We start from the raw sequence: 16,685 nt of genomic DNA, 5'->3' as shown, positions 1-16,685 counted from the left end.
CCATATGGCAACCTACTCCCTACAAAGTGCACTACTTTTGACCAGAACCCTATGGGCCCTTGTTGAAAGTAGCACTCTGTAAAGGTAATAAGTTGCACATTTGGAACACAGGCACTGACTTTTGATTGTCTGTGCTCGTCCACTTCTGCACTAGAACTAATTTACAGTCCAACATTGTGTGATTCCGAATCAAGTACACTAGCTCAACTGGCAGCGATAGGCGTTTTATATTCATGAGTTTTCATTAGGCTCTATTACGGAACAATAACAACCGAATGGACACGGACATGAAAAAAAATAATGGCTAAACAAACACGTCAGCTAGACGAACGGACCTGACCGCACCGAAAACCGTAGTCCTTAATTCCTCGGACATGACCCATGACTTGGTGGTTGTTGTTTGGCTATGGTTGTAACGTCCTGGCAACATTATAAAAATGCTTGACTACGCATAGGCTTTTTGTTGTGAGGAGGTCTGATTTAGGAATGCAACAAAGGCATCTTAAAAGCCACACTCATGCATCTCTCCCCAGACTCCAAGCCTAATTGCTTTTTGTCTTCTCCCCCCCCTTCGCTGTTTTTTGTAAGCATGGTTTGAAAAATGTTGTGAGTGTGGTAGCAAATGCTCAAAGCACGTCTTCCACAGAGCCTATGGGCCGAGGCAGAATAAGGTAGTGACCTATTTTTTTTTTTTTTAAATGATGTTCAGGCCGAATTCTATATATATTCTTGCCACCTCTCCGTCTTGATTATTGACCTGCCGAACATTCCCCATTTATCTAATCAGACATCATTTTTACCAGTAAGAAGAGGTATTTTGATTGATTTAATTGATGACAATCGTTAGTTGTTTTTTCTCATTAGACTCAAATTAGACTCTGATTTGTAAAGAATTTAATCGTAACATTTGCTACAATTAACCCCTTACCTAAAATTTGGTGGTATTTTATATGGTATTTACACACATTCACATAGTGATATGAAATGTCACTTCTTTACATCAAGTACAAATAAGATAATATCTTAGAGAAATGAAAAAAGTAATTAATTCATTTGAATGCTAAAAGTATCATGTAAAATATTTGCATTTTGTTTACTCCGCTTTTGGTCAATATGACATGGCTAAAATCTAAAATGAAAATATTTTTTTGTCAATTTAGTATATTTTCATCCAACTATCAGTTTCAAGTCAGAAATGTTTTCAATTTATGGGGTGGCAGGTAGCCTAGTGATTAGAGTGTTGGACTAGTAACCGAAAGGTTGCAAGATCGAATCCTTGAGCTGACAAGGTAAAAATCTGTTGTTTTGCCCCTGAACAAGGCAGTTAACCCACTGTTAACTAGGCTATCATTGAAAATAAGAATTTGTTCTTAACTGACTTGCCTAGTAAAATAGAATTGCCTTTCATTTTTACCATTGGAGACAGACATTTCACTTCCACCACTTTCTGTTGAATTGTGAACAACTGGTCCTAGAAACGTACAATGTGTAATCTGATAGCTAAGATATGTACAGTATGTTTGCATATTATTATTCATATTATTAATCTACCTCAAATATTGTTTTCATACTAAGCAAAAGCCTAGCTCTCTGAAGTCCAGACGACTGCTTTCCCGTTGGGCCAGGTGTGAATGTTCTGGTAGCCAACCTACTCAACCAATTTGAATACAATGGGAAGCCCATACACAGTTGATGGCCCATCAGCAGGCAATTAAGTATGCTTAAGTTGAGAGCCTATGAGGTCTATGAGAAGGGTTTGTGCATGCAGGAACGGTCATGTATGTTTTTTTTATGTAGGATCCCCTGGGTCATATTTAGTAGGCACCAAATGGAAGAAAATGGACTGAAACGGGGAGGGACTAAATGATCTCATCCGACATGGATGTCGATTAAGGCAGCCCCCGCACCTCTCTGATGCAGAGGGGTTGGGTTAAACGTGGAAGACACATTTCAGTTGAATGCATTCATTTGTACAATTGACTAGGTATTCCCCTTTCCCAATAAAAAACACTTGTTTTTGTTTTCCGTTGCAAAACATTTTGTTACGTTGTGCACTAATGAAAACGACCCTGGTTTCCCTCATTACCTTCCTGTCTTCTTTATCCTTTTTTCCCCTTCTGTCTCCTTAGTAGTTGCTCCCTTGCTGTCGTTGCATCACACTTTGTTTGTGAAACGGGCTCATTACATCTGGGCCTTGTGCTCAATGATACTTTGATGATCAAGTAGCAAGGGACAGCACCAGCCATCTAGGCCGCAAGCTCAATTCAAACAAATCAATTTTCAGTTCAACTTGACTGGGCCTTGTTCATCATACAAAAAAATGTCTGAATGCACATTGAACACGCCCTAATGAACACAACCCTTGTCACAACTCAAGCACTTTGAGCTACATTCTGTGTATGACATGTAAATACATAAATATTTCTAAATTAATTAATTGATTTAATTGTCTCATAGGCGACCACAGTGGAGGACATGGAGGCACGGCTAGACTGTGGCCTGGTCAAGGGCCACGCATACGCAGTGACGGACGTGAAGAAGGTGCGTCTGGGCCAGGGCCTGCTGGCATTCTTCAAGTCAGAGAAGCTCAATATGATCCGCATGAGGAACCCCTGGGGAGAGAAGGAGTGGAGCGGGCCCTGGAGCGACAGGTAAATACACAACACTGCCTCCTCAGGCCTGGAAGTGGTACTACACAACCATAGTATTAGATGTATAATTCTTATTCTAATTTGATGTACACAACACTGCTTAATGAAAGCTTCTCCTATTCAGAGTGCCTTTACTGCCTCGAAACGACTAGACCGTGTAGGAGTAATGAGGTGGAGAAAGAGGTGTCCTCCATCTTCTGAAATGGAGGGGGGTTGATAAATGCCATAAATTAACTGTTGTACATGTATACGTGTGAATGTGTGTTTTTGTTTTATTTATTTATTTTAAGAAAAACAACAATGTGGAGGGAAAATTAAGGGTAGGCTCTACATTTGTTTTTTACATTTCAGTAATAATGCAGAAGAAGGAGACACAAAAAGTGAAAGCCATTACAATGTCATTCCGAGATCTGCAGGGGTGCTGTTAGTACAGTGACTATTATATTGTGGAGTGAATTCTATTAACTCAACTGTTTGGAACTGAGTTAATCAGATGTGTACGAGTCGTATTGTTATACATAAACTTGGTTGAATGGTAAAAAAATGTAAAGAAGAATAATAATAGTTATTATTTTTGAAGGCACATGTTCACACGTTTAAGTCACCTTAAAGTTTTACAAAATATATAGAATCCAAAAAATATCTAACGTAATAAATCAAATCACACGCTCAACAGTTCATTTATGGCATTTATCATGTAATAGGATGGGGAGAAGACTAAGAGCTTCTCTCTTCCTCCTCCTGTTGTGTCCTATTGTTTATCGCTAGGTTGTATGACATAGCACAGATTGTAGGGCTCGCTCATGAAGGCAGCTGAATTATTGAGTAGGTAAAGGAGAGAGATGTTACTTCTTAAAGGGGAAGTGACTGAGTGGTGTTATTAAAGGAGTCGTCTCCTTTCATTCATATAGTCATAGGAATGCATGTATAATACATCTGGGGTTTGATCACAATTGGAGAAATGTAATTTTATTGTTTAATGTGGAAGTTTGTCAGAGTCCCACAGAAGTTGTGGAACTGGCAGTAATTTCATAGAAACAGAAGAGAGGTTTATTTTCATATGCACGTAGGCACACACACAATTGCTATGTATTGCCGATACCTACAATTCTTACTTCCTGGGGTAAGTCTTCCTGTTTTAATCTATGACTGCTCCTGAGAAAATTGCTGTCCGTTGTCATGTGGTGCTGAACTTCGGGAATCTCCAATCCAAAGGGTTTTTCAGTGGTGTGTTTGCTCTGTAATTTCCTTTGTGTCATACTGTCGAACATGAGGTAATTTCATGTCTGTGCCCCCAGCTCAGAGGAGTGGAAGAAGGTGAGCAAGAGTGAGAGAGAGAAGCTGGGCGTCACCGTGCAGGATGACGGAGAATTCTGGTGAGAGGGACCAACATACACACACACACACACACACACACACACACACACACACACACACACACACACACACACACACCCCATTAAAACATTAGGGGCCATTTACCCACACACAGATTAAGCCTAGGCCTGGACTAAAAAGCATGCTCCGGACTATGCTTAATCTGTATCCGGGAAACCAGCCCTAGTTAATTCATCTGTATTTTATTAACTGATTGAGCGGCACTTTCCTAAATATACTGTCCCTCCCTCTTGCCCTCCCTCCCTTCCACCCTAGGATGACGTTTGATGACTTCTGCCAGTACTTCACGGACCTGATCCTGTGCCGCCTCATCAACACCTCTTATCTGAGCATCCACAAAACATGGGAGGAGGAAGTGATGAGGGGCTCCTGGGTCCCCCGCCAAGACCCTCTGAGGAACCGCTCTGGGGGATGCATCAACCACAAGGCCACCTTCCTCCAGAACCCACAGGTGGGGTGCATGAGGGTGGAGGATGTGTGGAAGTGGGTGGATGGTGGGAGGCTGGGTAGGAGTGTTTGTACTGTGTAAGTTTATTTGTGTTTTTCTGTTGGTGTCTCTGCATGTACTGCATATTCTGTATTTGATTTGAGGAGATTGATCTAATTAGTGTGTTTATGTCTCTCTGCAGTATGTGTTTGATGTGAATAAGGTAGAGGATGAGGTGTTGATCGCCCTGCAGCAGAAGGAGAGAAGAGCCACCACCAAAGAGGGCAAAGGAGATAACCTGGCCATAGGCTTCGACATTCACCGGGTATGCGGGCACACACACACACACACACACACACACACACACAGAGAGATGAAGGCACACACACGAGAACAGACTCACCGAGTTTAAGAGACACACACCCAGATGGACACACCCAGATGGACACACACAGATGGACACAAACAGATGGACACACACAGATGGATACACAGGAAGATGAACACACTCTGTCGCTCCACATGAATTTTTCCTTTTGCCTCTTCATGCTTTACTTCATGGTATTGCCATCTCTTTACTTCCTTGCTACTCATAACAAAATATAAGACTTAAGGATCCTGGTTCAGTCCCTGCATGTGCCATCTTTCCACCTCCTATATCTGTCTCCCTGCTTCTGCCTCTATCCTTGCTCTGCCTGATGATGCCATATCTACCTTGAACGTCTCCCTTTAAAATGTGACCCTGATGTCATGTCCCCACCCGTCCTCTAGGTGGAGCTGAACAGAAAGTACCGCATGCACACGGCCCAGCAGAAGGTGGCGGGCTCCATCTACATCAACTCGCGCTGCGTCTTCCTCAGGAAGGAGCTCAAGGAGGGTCGCTACGTCATCATCCCCACGACTTTTGACCCCGGGCAGCAGGGCGACTTCCTGTTGCGGGTCTTCACCGACGTGCCTTCAGACTGCAAGTAAACCAGCCGGCCGACATACAGACCCACCCCCACACCCCTTCCGTTTAACCTCCTTACCTTTACAAAGGGATAGTTCACTGGGATCATAGAATTGAATAGAACCGTATTGTTTTGTACCTCTATGATAGGGATGGCCTAATTTGAATCAGTTAAAATTGATCAAATAACAAACCTCATTTTATAGAAACCCATCAAATTCAACTGGTGTGTATATTAAAGGGATATTACATTTTGGTATTTTACAACACTTGGGGTTCAAGTATTTTTTGCAGTTTACTACTTACTTCAAAAAAGTGAACGATCCCTTTAAGATGCACACCAGTTGAATTGTATGGGTTTCTATAAAAGGATTTTTAGCTTGTTGATAAAGTTGAATTGATTATCTAAGTGGACCCAGAACCCTTTTCACGTAATTTGTCATCCACTGCCATTACTCTCACCAAAATGAATGACACCCATATTCACTTTCTTTCCCTACCCAACAGAGAGTTGAACCTAGATGAGCCCCCACAGACGTGTTGGACGGGCATGTGTGGTTACCCCCAGCTGGTCACCCAGGTCCACGTTCTGAGTGCTGAGGGACTCCAGGGCCAGGACTCTAATGGAGGTAAGTTAGTAAGGCTGCAGTAGGAAATAGTAGGCCTACAGTAGGAAATAGTAGGCCTACAGTAAAGTAAGCTACAGTATGCACCCATGTCGATGGGAGGCTTTGGGAGCTGACTTGCATAGACCATTTTCACACGCGCTATACTAGGATGGCCCGGTTGTATCTCCACCATTGTTACTGGACCATGCTGGAAAGGATGGGGGATATTTGGAGGGGAAAGGTTCTGGTCGACACAATAAACTCTTCTGCCGATGGGTAACTTGAGTTTAAGTGTGAACTGTACATTTTGTGCGAGTGTGTATGTGTTTTTCCGTGCCCCAGCATGTGTTGCTAGGTGAACTCTTCTGGTCATACACAGAGCTGCACTGTCTCATTCCCAACAAGAAGAGGCACCCGGCCAAAACACAAGGAGGTACATCGGCATCACCTAGTGGCTAGCGGCTTAGCTACAACTAGACATATTGCACAGTTAATAGTCCAATAGGCTTTGGCTCAGCCCAGAAACAGCCCCTAGCCCCTAGCCCCTAAACCCCTTCAAACTCAACTCTGGACCTCAAAGCCAGTTCCACTACATTTTTACATTGTTCCCCTCTAATCAGGGAAGGATTTAGACCTGGGACACCAGGTGTGTTCAATAAATTATCAGGTAGAACAGAAAACCAGCAGGCTCTGGACTTCGTAGGGCAAGAGTTGAATACCCATGTCCTAACCCTTAACCCCTAGCTTCATGTAGATCGAAGAGGATTGGATAGATATAAGCAAAATGGTAGTAGTTCCACAAAGGGCTATGTCTAGGAATACTTTTTTCCAAATGGCTGAAACCTATCCCCTCCCTTTCAGATTTATAGTCTTCTATAGTTCCTTCTCCCCATATCCTCTACCTACCTAGTAGCAACTAAAGCCCTTCTCCACCTACCTGTCGGAGACCTGTCTACTTGCTGGTTGGTCTGATGGCCAGATAAGGATTGGATTCATTTAGACCTCGAGTTGGTTTTGGCCTGCATAGTTGAGTACACATGCACACACACGTTTACACTTCCCATGCCGATACAGAGATTGACAGCTGTCCCCCATCCTTCCTTCCCTCTCCCTCCCAGCCTTGGACCCGTACGTCATCATCACCTGTGAGGGAGAGAGAGTGCGCTCGCCGGTGCACAAGGACACGCGGAGCCCCAACTTCGATGTCAAAGGCCTGTTCTACCGCAAGAAGCCCAAGGAAGGCATCCACATTGAGGTAAGCACAGACGGAGAGGAGGAACTATTTTTTTTGTATCTGTCTGTCTGTGTTCATACAGTATGTATCCCTCTATCTCTTGAATGTTTAACTTTTTGAAAATCACTTTTCCTATATTTCCCCTCTCTCCCGCTTTGTCTCTTTCTTCTCTGCTCTCCTTGGACCTTGGACCATAATAGATCTACAATAAGAACGTAATTGTGGATACCTTCCTGGGTCAGGTGACCCTGTCCAGTGACCCAAACGACCGGCAGGAGCAGCACACACTCCACCTGCGCGACAAGGGCAACCGCCAAGACAACGACCTCCCGGGCACGGTCACCGTGCGCCTCATCACCTGCATCACACTCATCAACATATGACGTCACAACCACCGCCGTCGCCGCTCTCGCCATGAGATGTCGAAGGAGCTTGACCTTTGTCATCTTGACGACCTTTCGCCCCCCCTAAACCGAGCATGTCAGTTAAACGGTTAATCCCCCCCCACCCCTGCTCCACCCTACCCAACACCCCCTTCAACATATACACACAGCTTTCTTTCTTTCTTTCTGACTCTTTCTCTCACTCTCACTGTTACACACACACACACACACACACACACACACACACACACACACACAGGCCATGTCTGAGTTCCAAATAGTAGGCTGATTGGGTATGCGAAAATATAAAGTTTTATAGTATGTGAAATATTGAACATTTGGTTTGCTTTAAATGCCAGGATGTCATACTCATTTAATCTTTCCATCTAGTAGAATTCACTGCACACCATTGAGGAAGAGAAGTGTATTTTCAGACCCACGTAGGTGTGACAGCAGCCGATAAACCGCTGATAATCAGCTACCAAAATGAAAGAATGGTGGGAAACAAAGCAATTGTGCGTTAGATGTCTCATTCTCAGTATGGGTGAGCCTGGTATGTTTTTTTTTTTTAAGCTTACTGCCTACATATACTAAACAGTACATTCTAAATAGTATGAAGTATGACTAGTACACAGTATGTATATCGTTTTAGTAAGTAGTAGGCAAGACTACTCTCTCTACATGCCTTCAACTCTCTCTCACACACACACACACACACACTTTTAACATGCTCCTGCACCCCTCATGCATCTGCCAGCGTCTCTAAGGGCTATACATCGCCTTAAGGCTGAGTGGGTCCCTTTAGGAGCCTGTGACCAGCCATATGTCGGGTGGGAGGGGGGTCATTGTATTGGGTGGTACACTGGGTGTAGCCTTGCCTCCTCCCCCCTCCATCACATCTTTCCCCTCTTCCCACTCCCATCCCCTCAGAATACGCTACCCTTCGCTTCTACAGGCTGCCATGGACAAAATAGAGTTTAGCACGGCAAAAAGATTCTGCCTGCATTGCACACGCCCCATTCCCCGTTTACACACAAATGTTTTATTTAATTTACCTTTATTTAACTAGGCATCACACTCTTAGCTTAGCAACCGGCGCTTTTGATATGCTCCAGTGGAGTGCCATGTTCAAGTGCTTTACGGGACCAAAGACGGACCAGGCCCTCCCTCCCTCTCTCTTTTGCCGAAGGCAGTTGCCACCGTGCCACGTCAGTCGGTCATCTCTATGGCAACGCCACTGCCTGACGCTTCCTAAGTCATGGGACTCCTGTCAATTGACCTGAATCGCGTGAACTGAGAGACACAGCAGCTGTTGTCCCTGTGTGTGTGTGTGTGTGTGTGTGTGTGTGTGTGTGTGTGTGTGTGTGTGTGTGTGTGTGTGTGTGTGTGTGTGTGTGTGTGTGTGTGTGTGTGTGTGTGCGTGCATTCGTACGTGTTATGCCTGCGCCTTTGAACATCATGCACCTCGCCTGGCTCTGACAGGCTCACGGACACGGCTGGATGGAGGGATGAGCAGAAGAAGAGAGAGAAGAGGCAGGAAATCCATCAGTCGACTCCTGCCAAAAACAGCGTGCCATAGCCTTGTTCCTGGCTCTGACTCTGTTGTGACTCGATACCGCTATTCCCGACCGGAACACAGTTTGGATTAGCATCATTTTAAACTATTTGAAATGGTAGTGTGGAAAGAGTGGGTTTTTGTCTGGCCAAGACAGAGACTATCACATCATTCAGAAGCATCACTGGTACAGTCCCCAAAACCGTTAGCATCTCTGTTCACGTAGATGATGTCGCGCTTTCTCTTTTGACCTGCTTTCCACAGGCTGTTTATCTCCCTCTGACAGTGGCAAGCGGCGGAGAAAGAAGATATACAAGGAGATTCAAGCCCCAAACGCTACGTTGTCAAGTATCTTTTCAAAAGTGCAATATGATTGCAGAGACTTTTCTAGGGCAGGATCTGACGTGGGATCCCACGTACGTTAAGAATCATTCCAGAGACACTTGATTTTTTTTGAATGTAATGCGGAGAGCTTTCGACCGACCGATCTCTCGCTTTCTCTCTATCGAACCATCAATCCCTTTTACTTGTTTATGTGCTTGTTTCAACGCCTTTTCTTTTTTTGCATTACTCGGAACAACAACGGCATTTATTGCATTTGATTTATTTATTGCATTATCACAGTTTATATATTTATTGAATTAATGTGTCTCGCATAGATCATTTTTAATGATATGTTCATGGCCTTGTATTGTTCTTCCAGTGTTACTATTTTATATTTTCTTTCCATCTTCAGTGTGGGGAAACAAATGGTTGTGTTTAAGAATCAGCATGTTTACACTATTGCACCTCATATCAATGTCATATCAAGATGTTTAAAAGGGTCACTTTTTAAGGTACTGATCAGTGACATCCACCATTCATAACCATATGTTTTTACTATTTACTGTCATTCGTGGCTTCAAATGACGAAAATGCCATTCAAGTGCTGTGTGACGTATGTATTTCCTTCTATGTTGTTCAGTTGCAGACTAAGACAGAGAGACTAAACTGGTTGCTAAAAAAAACCTCTGAAAGGGATAGTTCATGCTAAATCTATTTTTGTGTCGATTTACTCTTACCTTGAGTTGTGTCTGAAGGCCCATAGCGACAGAATCTGCCAGTAGTTAGCATAATTAGAATCGTCCAAATTCATTCATGTAAACAGCGGTGCCGATATTGGCAGAGCTGCTTTGCAAGCTGAAACTTCAAACTGTCTTGTTATAAGGCAATATGTTATACAAGTAACATATAGTAACAAAAACTGAAACAAAAAATAGAAACAAAAATTGGACAAACAATTTAGTAAACTGAAATAAAATAATTCAGAAAAACATTTTTAAAACTACATGACCAAAAGTATGTGGATACCCGCTCGTTGAACCTCTCATTCCAAATCATGGACATTAATATGGAGTTGGTGCCCCTTTGCTGCTATAACATCCTCCACTCTTCTGGGAAGACTTTCCACTAGATGTTGGAACTTTGCTGGGGGGGACTTGCTTCCATTCAGCCATAAGAGGTTGGGCACTAATGTCGGGCGATCAGGCCTGGCCCGCAGTCAGGGCTCTGTGCAGGCTAGTCAAGTTTTTCCACACCGATCTCGACAAACCCTTTCTGTATGGACCTCGCTTTGTGCACGCGGGTATTGTCATGCTGGAACAGGAAAGAGGCTTCCTCAAACTGTTGCCACAAAATTGTAAGCACAGAATCGTCTAGACTGTCATTGCATGCTGTAGCGTTAAGATTTCACTGGAACTAAGGGGCCTAGCCAGACCATTATTCCTCCTCCACCAAAGTTTACAGTTGGCACTATGCATTCGGGCAGGTAGCGTTCTACTGGCATCCGTCAAGCCTGTAGCTAACAGGGAAGAAATCCGAGCGTGAATGTGAATATAGGCCTGCCACACATGCATAATGCTACTTTCTGTCCCTAACACACATTTAAACTGAAATGAAATAATATACAATTATATAGAAATTATTTTATCCAACTCAAAGTAAATTTAAAAAAAATAGTACATTTGTCTGAAGACGAGCTGAAACTAAACTGAATTTGAAATAAAAATCTATAAACGAAAACAAAATCACAACTATAATAACCTAGATGTTTTGTCTCTATGAAGGAAACGTTCAAGTTACTCATAATGGCTGTAATTTAGTCAGGATCATTTTGAGATGATAATGAAGTGATAATGCCTGAGAAGCCGGTGTTTGGGGGATATATTGGCACGGGTGTTGTTAGGCCTATTCATACGATTCAGTTTCACAATCTTGTTGTGACCCCCACAGACAAACAATGTCTTCAGTTAGGTAGTTTGCCTTATCGTCCTTATCGTTAGCTATTGCTAGTGGCAGTATTACAGCGTCTGTTCTGACCATATCTGAACCAATAATAGTCACCAGGACCAAGGGGTTGTATCACATTGTGGTAGACCATCGCTCGTCTTTTTAACTCCAGACAAATATGTGCCACAGCGGTGTCAAAATGGACGGGAGGAAAATACCATTGTACTGCAGTGTACTGTTGGTTCAGGTTCTGCAGTAGATTAGCTTTGTTTGCCACTCTTGTGGACATACAATAACTAGTTAAACATTGTGGGTATTGTCAAGCTTTTCTCGTTCCGATATGCTTTTTTTTGTGTGTCTTTGCCAAACACGCGTGCTGGTTGAGATCTTATTGCGTTAACATTGCACGTTCTTGTCATTTGCCAGAAGCATCACTTACTCAAGGTACGATTGGTTTACCCTTGGTGAGCGGAGTGTCGATTCGGTGATCTGATTTTTCTGGCTCTGTATACATTTTTCTGATGGTCCATGGCAAATGTTTTAAGGACACAAAACGCATAAGAATGTTCAGAACTTTGGCCAGTTTTATATCAAACCAACAACACCAATGCATGAAGCAAATGACTTCAAATCAGCTTGCACAGTTTGATTTTCAAAGATATTATATTTTTTATTCAAAGTGTTGTAAACAGTGTTACTACTTTCATAAATTGAAGGCTTCTGTTGCATACTTGCATGTATTTTACAGATTCTGAACATTTGAATTCAGCATCCCAAACAGTATGTACTGTATATGAAAAGGGGCAGCAGCCAAAGTGTTTGTCCACTACATCAGGACTCCTATTGTGGCAAATGTAGATATATGGTGACGAACAAGGAAGTAGCACAAGGTCCCCCGTGGGCCGCAAACCCCAGTCGCCTGATCTTGACACAAACACCCTTATTGGAGATCCCAATAAGGATATCCCCACTGGAAGAGATTGTTAGGCACCTATCAAGGATAGGATCGTTACACTCTTAAGTTCATCATTACCCCCTCTGTTTACAGGACTTACCTTCGAAAGCCACGATCACTATCCCACTTCTGACGTCCAGTGTGATAAATGTGGAAGTTGTGCTAAGTCTGTAGTGGGCTGTGAACACCAGTTGCCTAGCCTAAAGATGAACACCCTATCCACAATTACAATAGGGCTATCCCAGTTGGGAGGGATTGTACTGTGCTTATCAAGTCCAGGGTCAATACAATATATTCTTTACATTTCAGACGCAAGAGCATATAATAGTTGAGAGACATTTTTAAGCAATGGTCCGCAAGAATACTTGTCAGATACTTATCCAGTTAAATTTGAAAGCAAAACAAATTGTTAGAGATGGACAACATAAAAAATGTGAGGAATACCGAAAATAATTGATTGCAGAGAGTGTTTGTGTTGTGTTTACGATTTATTTGGATTATGTGTTTTATTAAAGCCTGTGTAATGGCCAAACAGTACTTTCTATGTTTCAGTTGAATACAGACATCACCATGGTGCAATGATTTACCTATGTTAGCTCAGTTAGCCTCGGAGCTACCTGGCGTTTGTTAGCCTGCATACCGCTGCATGTGAACTTTAAAGGACATTGGTCATGAAACGTCATACATGTTTATGCTAGGTGTTACGTCATCTTTACGATAGCATTATGTAGATTATATGACATTGCTCACTCAAATTTGCCAAGTCATGAGACACCTTCTGTGGTGGCCATGTTTCCAAAATGGAGTCTGATACGTTCGACGAAGGAGCTTGTGATTCTCTTGTACTTTTCTGCGGATGTTTATTAACTCGAGGCTGGAATATACTGCATGGTGACACTTATAGAAGATACTAAGGTCTTTATAACGAGTAGCCTATCTTTTATCAATATTTTATACTCTTGTTAATTTTATATATCCAATTAACCTTGTGTTCTCTACGCTTAACACTGATATGTTTACTGATCGCTAGATATCAGAAGGCTGTATCTTATGTACTGTATGCTTATCTGAGTGTTCTTAGGTTGTCTTTTTTTGTTACCGTGCATGTTTGTTTGATTTCATTATCGGTTACACTGTGGTTATTTTATAGTTATGATCTGGAAATCATTTATTTTCATTTTGTATTTTATGTCAACTTGTGGCATGACTTTCAAATAAAACATTAAACCTGATTTTTATTTTCAATTGTATCTGTCAGAAATGGCTGCCAATGTGTGTTCCAGGGTTGGGGTCAATTCCATTAAATTCAGGAAGTAAATTGAATCTAACTTTGGTGTAATCACGTCTGTCTCATTATACGGTTAGTAGTTGTCGTTTTAAAAAACAAGACCCTCAGTCTTCACATGGCATTATCAACTGGCACATACACATAGTCCCCAAACCCACCCTATTCATAAGCCAGGAATTACACAACTGTGTTAACCCTCCTTCTCCTCCTTATACATAGTGGGGTCCAAAATTATTGACACCCTTGCACATTTTTATCAAGGGTGTCAATCATTTCAAACCCCACTGTAACGTGTCTTCAAAAACTATTCATACCCCTTGAATTATTCCACATTTTGTTTTTACAGCCTGAATTCAAAATATATTAAAAATAAAAAAAATCTAAGCCATCTTCACAAAATACCCCATAATGACAAAGTTATAAAAAAAATGAAAATGAGGTAGAGAAGTATCTAACTTACGTAAGTATTCACACCCCTGGGTCAATAATTTGTAGAAGCACCATTGGCTGCGATTACAGCTTTGAGTGGTCTTTGACATCTTGATTTTCTCCCATTCTTCCTTTGCAGATTTTCTCAAACTCTGGTAAATTAGATGAGGAGCGGCAGTTAACAGCAATCTTCAGGTCTTTCCACAGATTTAAAATGGAATTCAAGTCTGGGCTTTGGCTGGGCCACTCAAGGACTTTCACATTATTTTTCTTTAGACATTCCAGCATTGCTTTTGCTGTATGCTTGGGGTCATTGTCCTGTTGGAATGTAACCCCCCCCCCCAGTCTAAGGGAATTTAAACTCTAAAGCAGGTCTTCATCAAGGATTTGCCTGTATTTGGCTCCATTCATTGCTCCTGCTAACCTTACCATTCCCCTAGTCCCTGTTGCTGAAAAGCATCCCCATAGCATGATGCTGCCACTACCATACTTCACATTAAGAATGTTGTTAGACTGGTGATGAGCTGTGCCTGGTTTTCTCCTGACATTGAGCTTTGCACTTAGGCCAAAGAGTAAAATTTTGGTCTCATCAGACCATTGCCTTATGCTCAGTCTTTCATGCGCCTTTCTGCAAACTCCAGACGTGCTGTCATGTGCCTTTTTCTCAGGATTGGCTTTCATCTGGCCACTCTCCCACAAATCCCAGGATGGTGACGTGCTGTAGAGACTGGTCCTTCTGGCAGGTTCTCCCATCTCAGCTAAGTCGCTCAGTAGTTTTGTCAGATTGGTAATTTGGTTATTGGTCACCTCCCTGACAAAGGTCCTTCTTGCCCAGTTGCTCAGTTTGGTTGGACGGCCAGCTTTAGGAAGAGTCTTTTTTGCTTGTCATACCCAATTACGATCTTGTCTCATGGCTGCAACTCCCCAACGGGCTCGGGAGAGGCGAAGGTCGAGTCATGCGTCCTCCGAAAACATGACCCGCCAAACCGTGCTCCTTAACACCCGCCCGCTTAACCCGGAAGCCAGCCGCACCAATGTGTCGGAGGAAACGCCATAGAACTGAAGACCGAGGTCAGTCTGCCTAACCCGGACGACGCTGGGCCATTTATGTAAAGCCCTATGGGATCAAACCCGGGTCTGTGTTACAGCCCTATTCTAAAATTGATTACATTGTTTTTTTTCTTCCAACAATCTACATACAATACCCCATAATGATGAAGCAAAAACAGGTTTGGCACACGTGTATTTTGGGAGTTTCCATCACTATGCTTCACAGTAGGGTTGGTATTGGCCAGGTGATGAGCGATGCCTGGTTTCCTCCAGATGTGCATTCAGGCCAAAGAGTTCAATCTTGGTTTCATCAGACCAGAGAATCTTGTTTCTCGTGGTCGGAGAGTCCTTTAGGTGCCTTTTGGCGAACTCCAAGCGGGCTGTCGTGCCTTTTCCTGAGTGGCTTCTGTCTGGCCACTCTACCATAATGGTCTGATTGGTGGAGTGCTGCAGAGATGAGAGAACCTTCCAGTAGGACAACCATCTCCACAGAGGAACTCTGGAGGTCTGTCAGAGTGACCATTAGATTCTTGGTCACCTCCCTGACCAAGGCCCTTCTCGGCCGGGGGGCCAGCTCTAGGAAGTCTTGGTGGTTCCAAACTTCTTCCATTTAAGAATGATGGAGGCCGCTGTGTCCTTGGGGACCTTCAATGCTGCAGAATATCTTTTGTACCCTTCCCCAGATCTGTGCCTCGACACAGTCCTATCTCAGAGCTCTACGGACAATTCCTTCGATCTCATGGCTTGGTTTTTGCTTTGACATGCACTGTCAACTGTCGGACTTTAAATAGACAGGTGTGTGGCTTTCCAAATCATGTCCAATACATTTAATTTACCACAGGTGGACTCCTATCAAGTTGTTGAAACATCTCAAGGATGATAAATGGAAACAGGATGCACCCTAGTTAAATTTCGGTTCAAGGCAAAGGGTCTGAATATTTATGTAAATAAGGTATTCGTGTTTCATCTTATTAATAAATTAGCAAAAATGTCTAAACAACTGTTTTCACTTTGTCATTATGGGGCATTGTGTGTAGATTGAGGAAAAAAAATATTTAATCAGTTTTAGAATAAGGCTGTAACGTAACAATGTGGAAAGAGTGAAGGGGTCTGAATACTTTCCGAATGCAATGTATGCCTCCTCACAAATCTCTGAGATTTACTGACAATTCCTTGGACTTCAAGGTATAGTTTCTGCTCTGACATGCACTGTCAACTGTGGGACCTTATATAGACAGCTGTGTTTCTAAATCATTACCAAACAATATAACTGGCCACAAATGGACTCCAATCAAATTGCCGTGGCATCTCAAGGATGATCAAAGGAAATCGGATGCACCTGTGCTATATTTGGAGTGTCATAGCAAAGGCGTGTGAATACTTACAGTACCAGTCAAAACTTTACACACTCATTCCAGGGTTTTTCTTAATTTTACTATTTTCTACATTGTAGAATAATAGTGACGACTGCCACGAACCGGCTCAAAGTC

The 16,685-nt window shown here is 42.8% G+C and overlaps 1 protein-coding gene across 1 annotated transcript in view; it reads left to right on the top strand.

The window, feature by feature from the left end:
• LOC110537669 (calpain-5) overlaps positions 1–13,678 on the top strand; it is a 49,142-nt gene extending 35,464 nt beyond the window's left edge. The window contains exons 6-13 of the mRNA XM_021623883.2: positions 2,458–2,651; positions 3,950–4,027; positions 4,305–4,500; positions 4,679–4,801; positions 5,248–5,444; positions 5,933–6,054; positions 7,152–7,288; positions 7,468–13,678. Of these exons, the coding sequence (XP_021479558.2) occupies positions 2,458–2,651; positions 3,950–4,027; positions 4,305–4,500; positions 4,679–4,801; positions 5,248–5,444; positions 5,933–6,054; positions 7,152–7,288; positions 7,468–7,650 (1,230 nt within the window). The 3' untranslated portion in view covers positions 7,651–13,678. The remainder of the gene's footprint in view (positions 1–2,457; positions 2,652–3,949; positions 4,028–4,304; positions 4,501–4,678; positions 4,802–5,247; positions 5,445–5,932; positions 6,055–7,151; positions 7,289–7,467) is intronic.
• Positions 13,679–16,685: the final 3,007 nt, after the last annotated feature.

This window comes from Oncorhynchus mykiss, chromosome 12 (genome assembly GCF_013265735.2).
Source record: "Oncorhynchus mykiss isolate Arlee chromosome 12, USDA_OmykA_1.1, whole genome shotgun sequence".
Lineage (NCBI taxonomy): Eukaryota > Metazoa > Chordata > Actinopteri > Salmoniformes > Salmonidae > Oncorhynchus > Oncorhynchus mykiss.
This window is presented reverse-complemented; position numbering and strand designations above follow the sequence as displayed.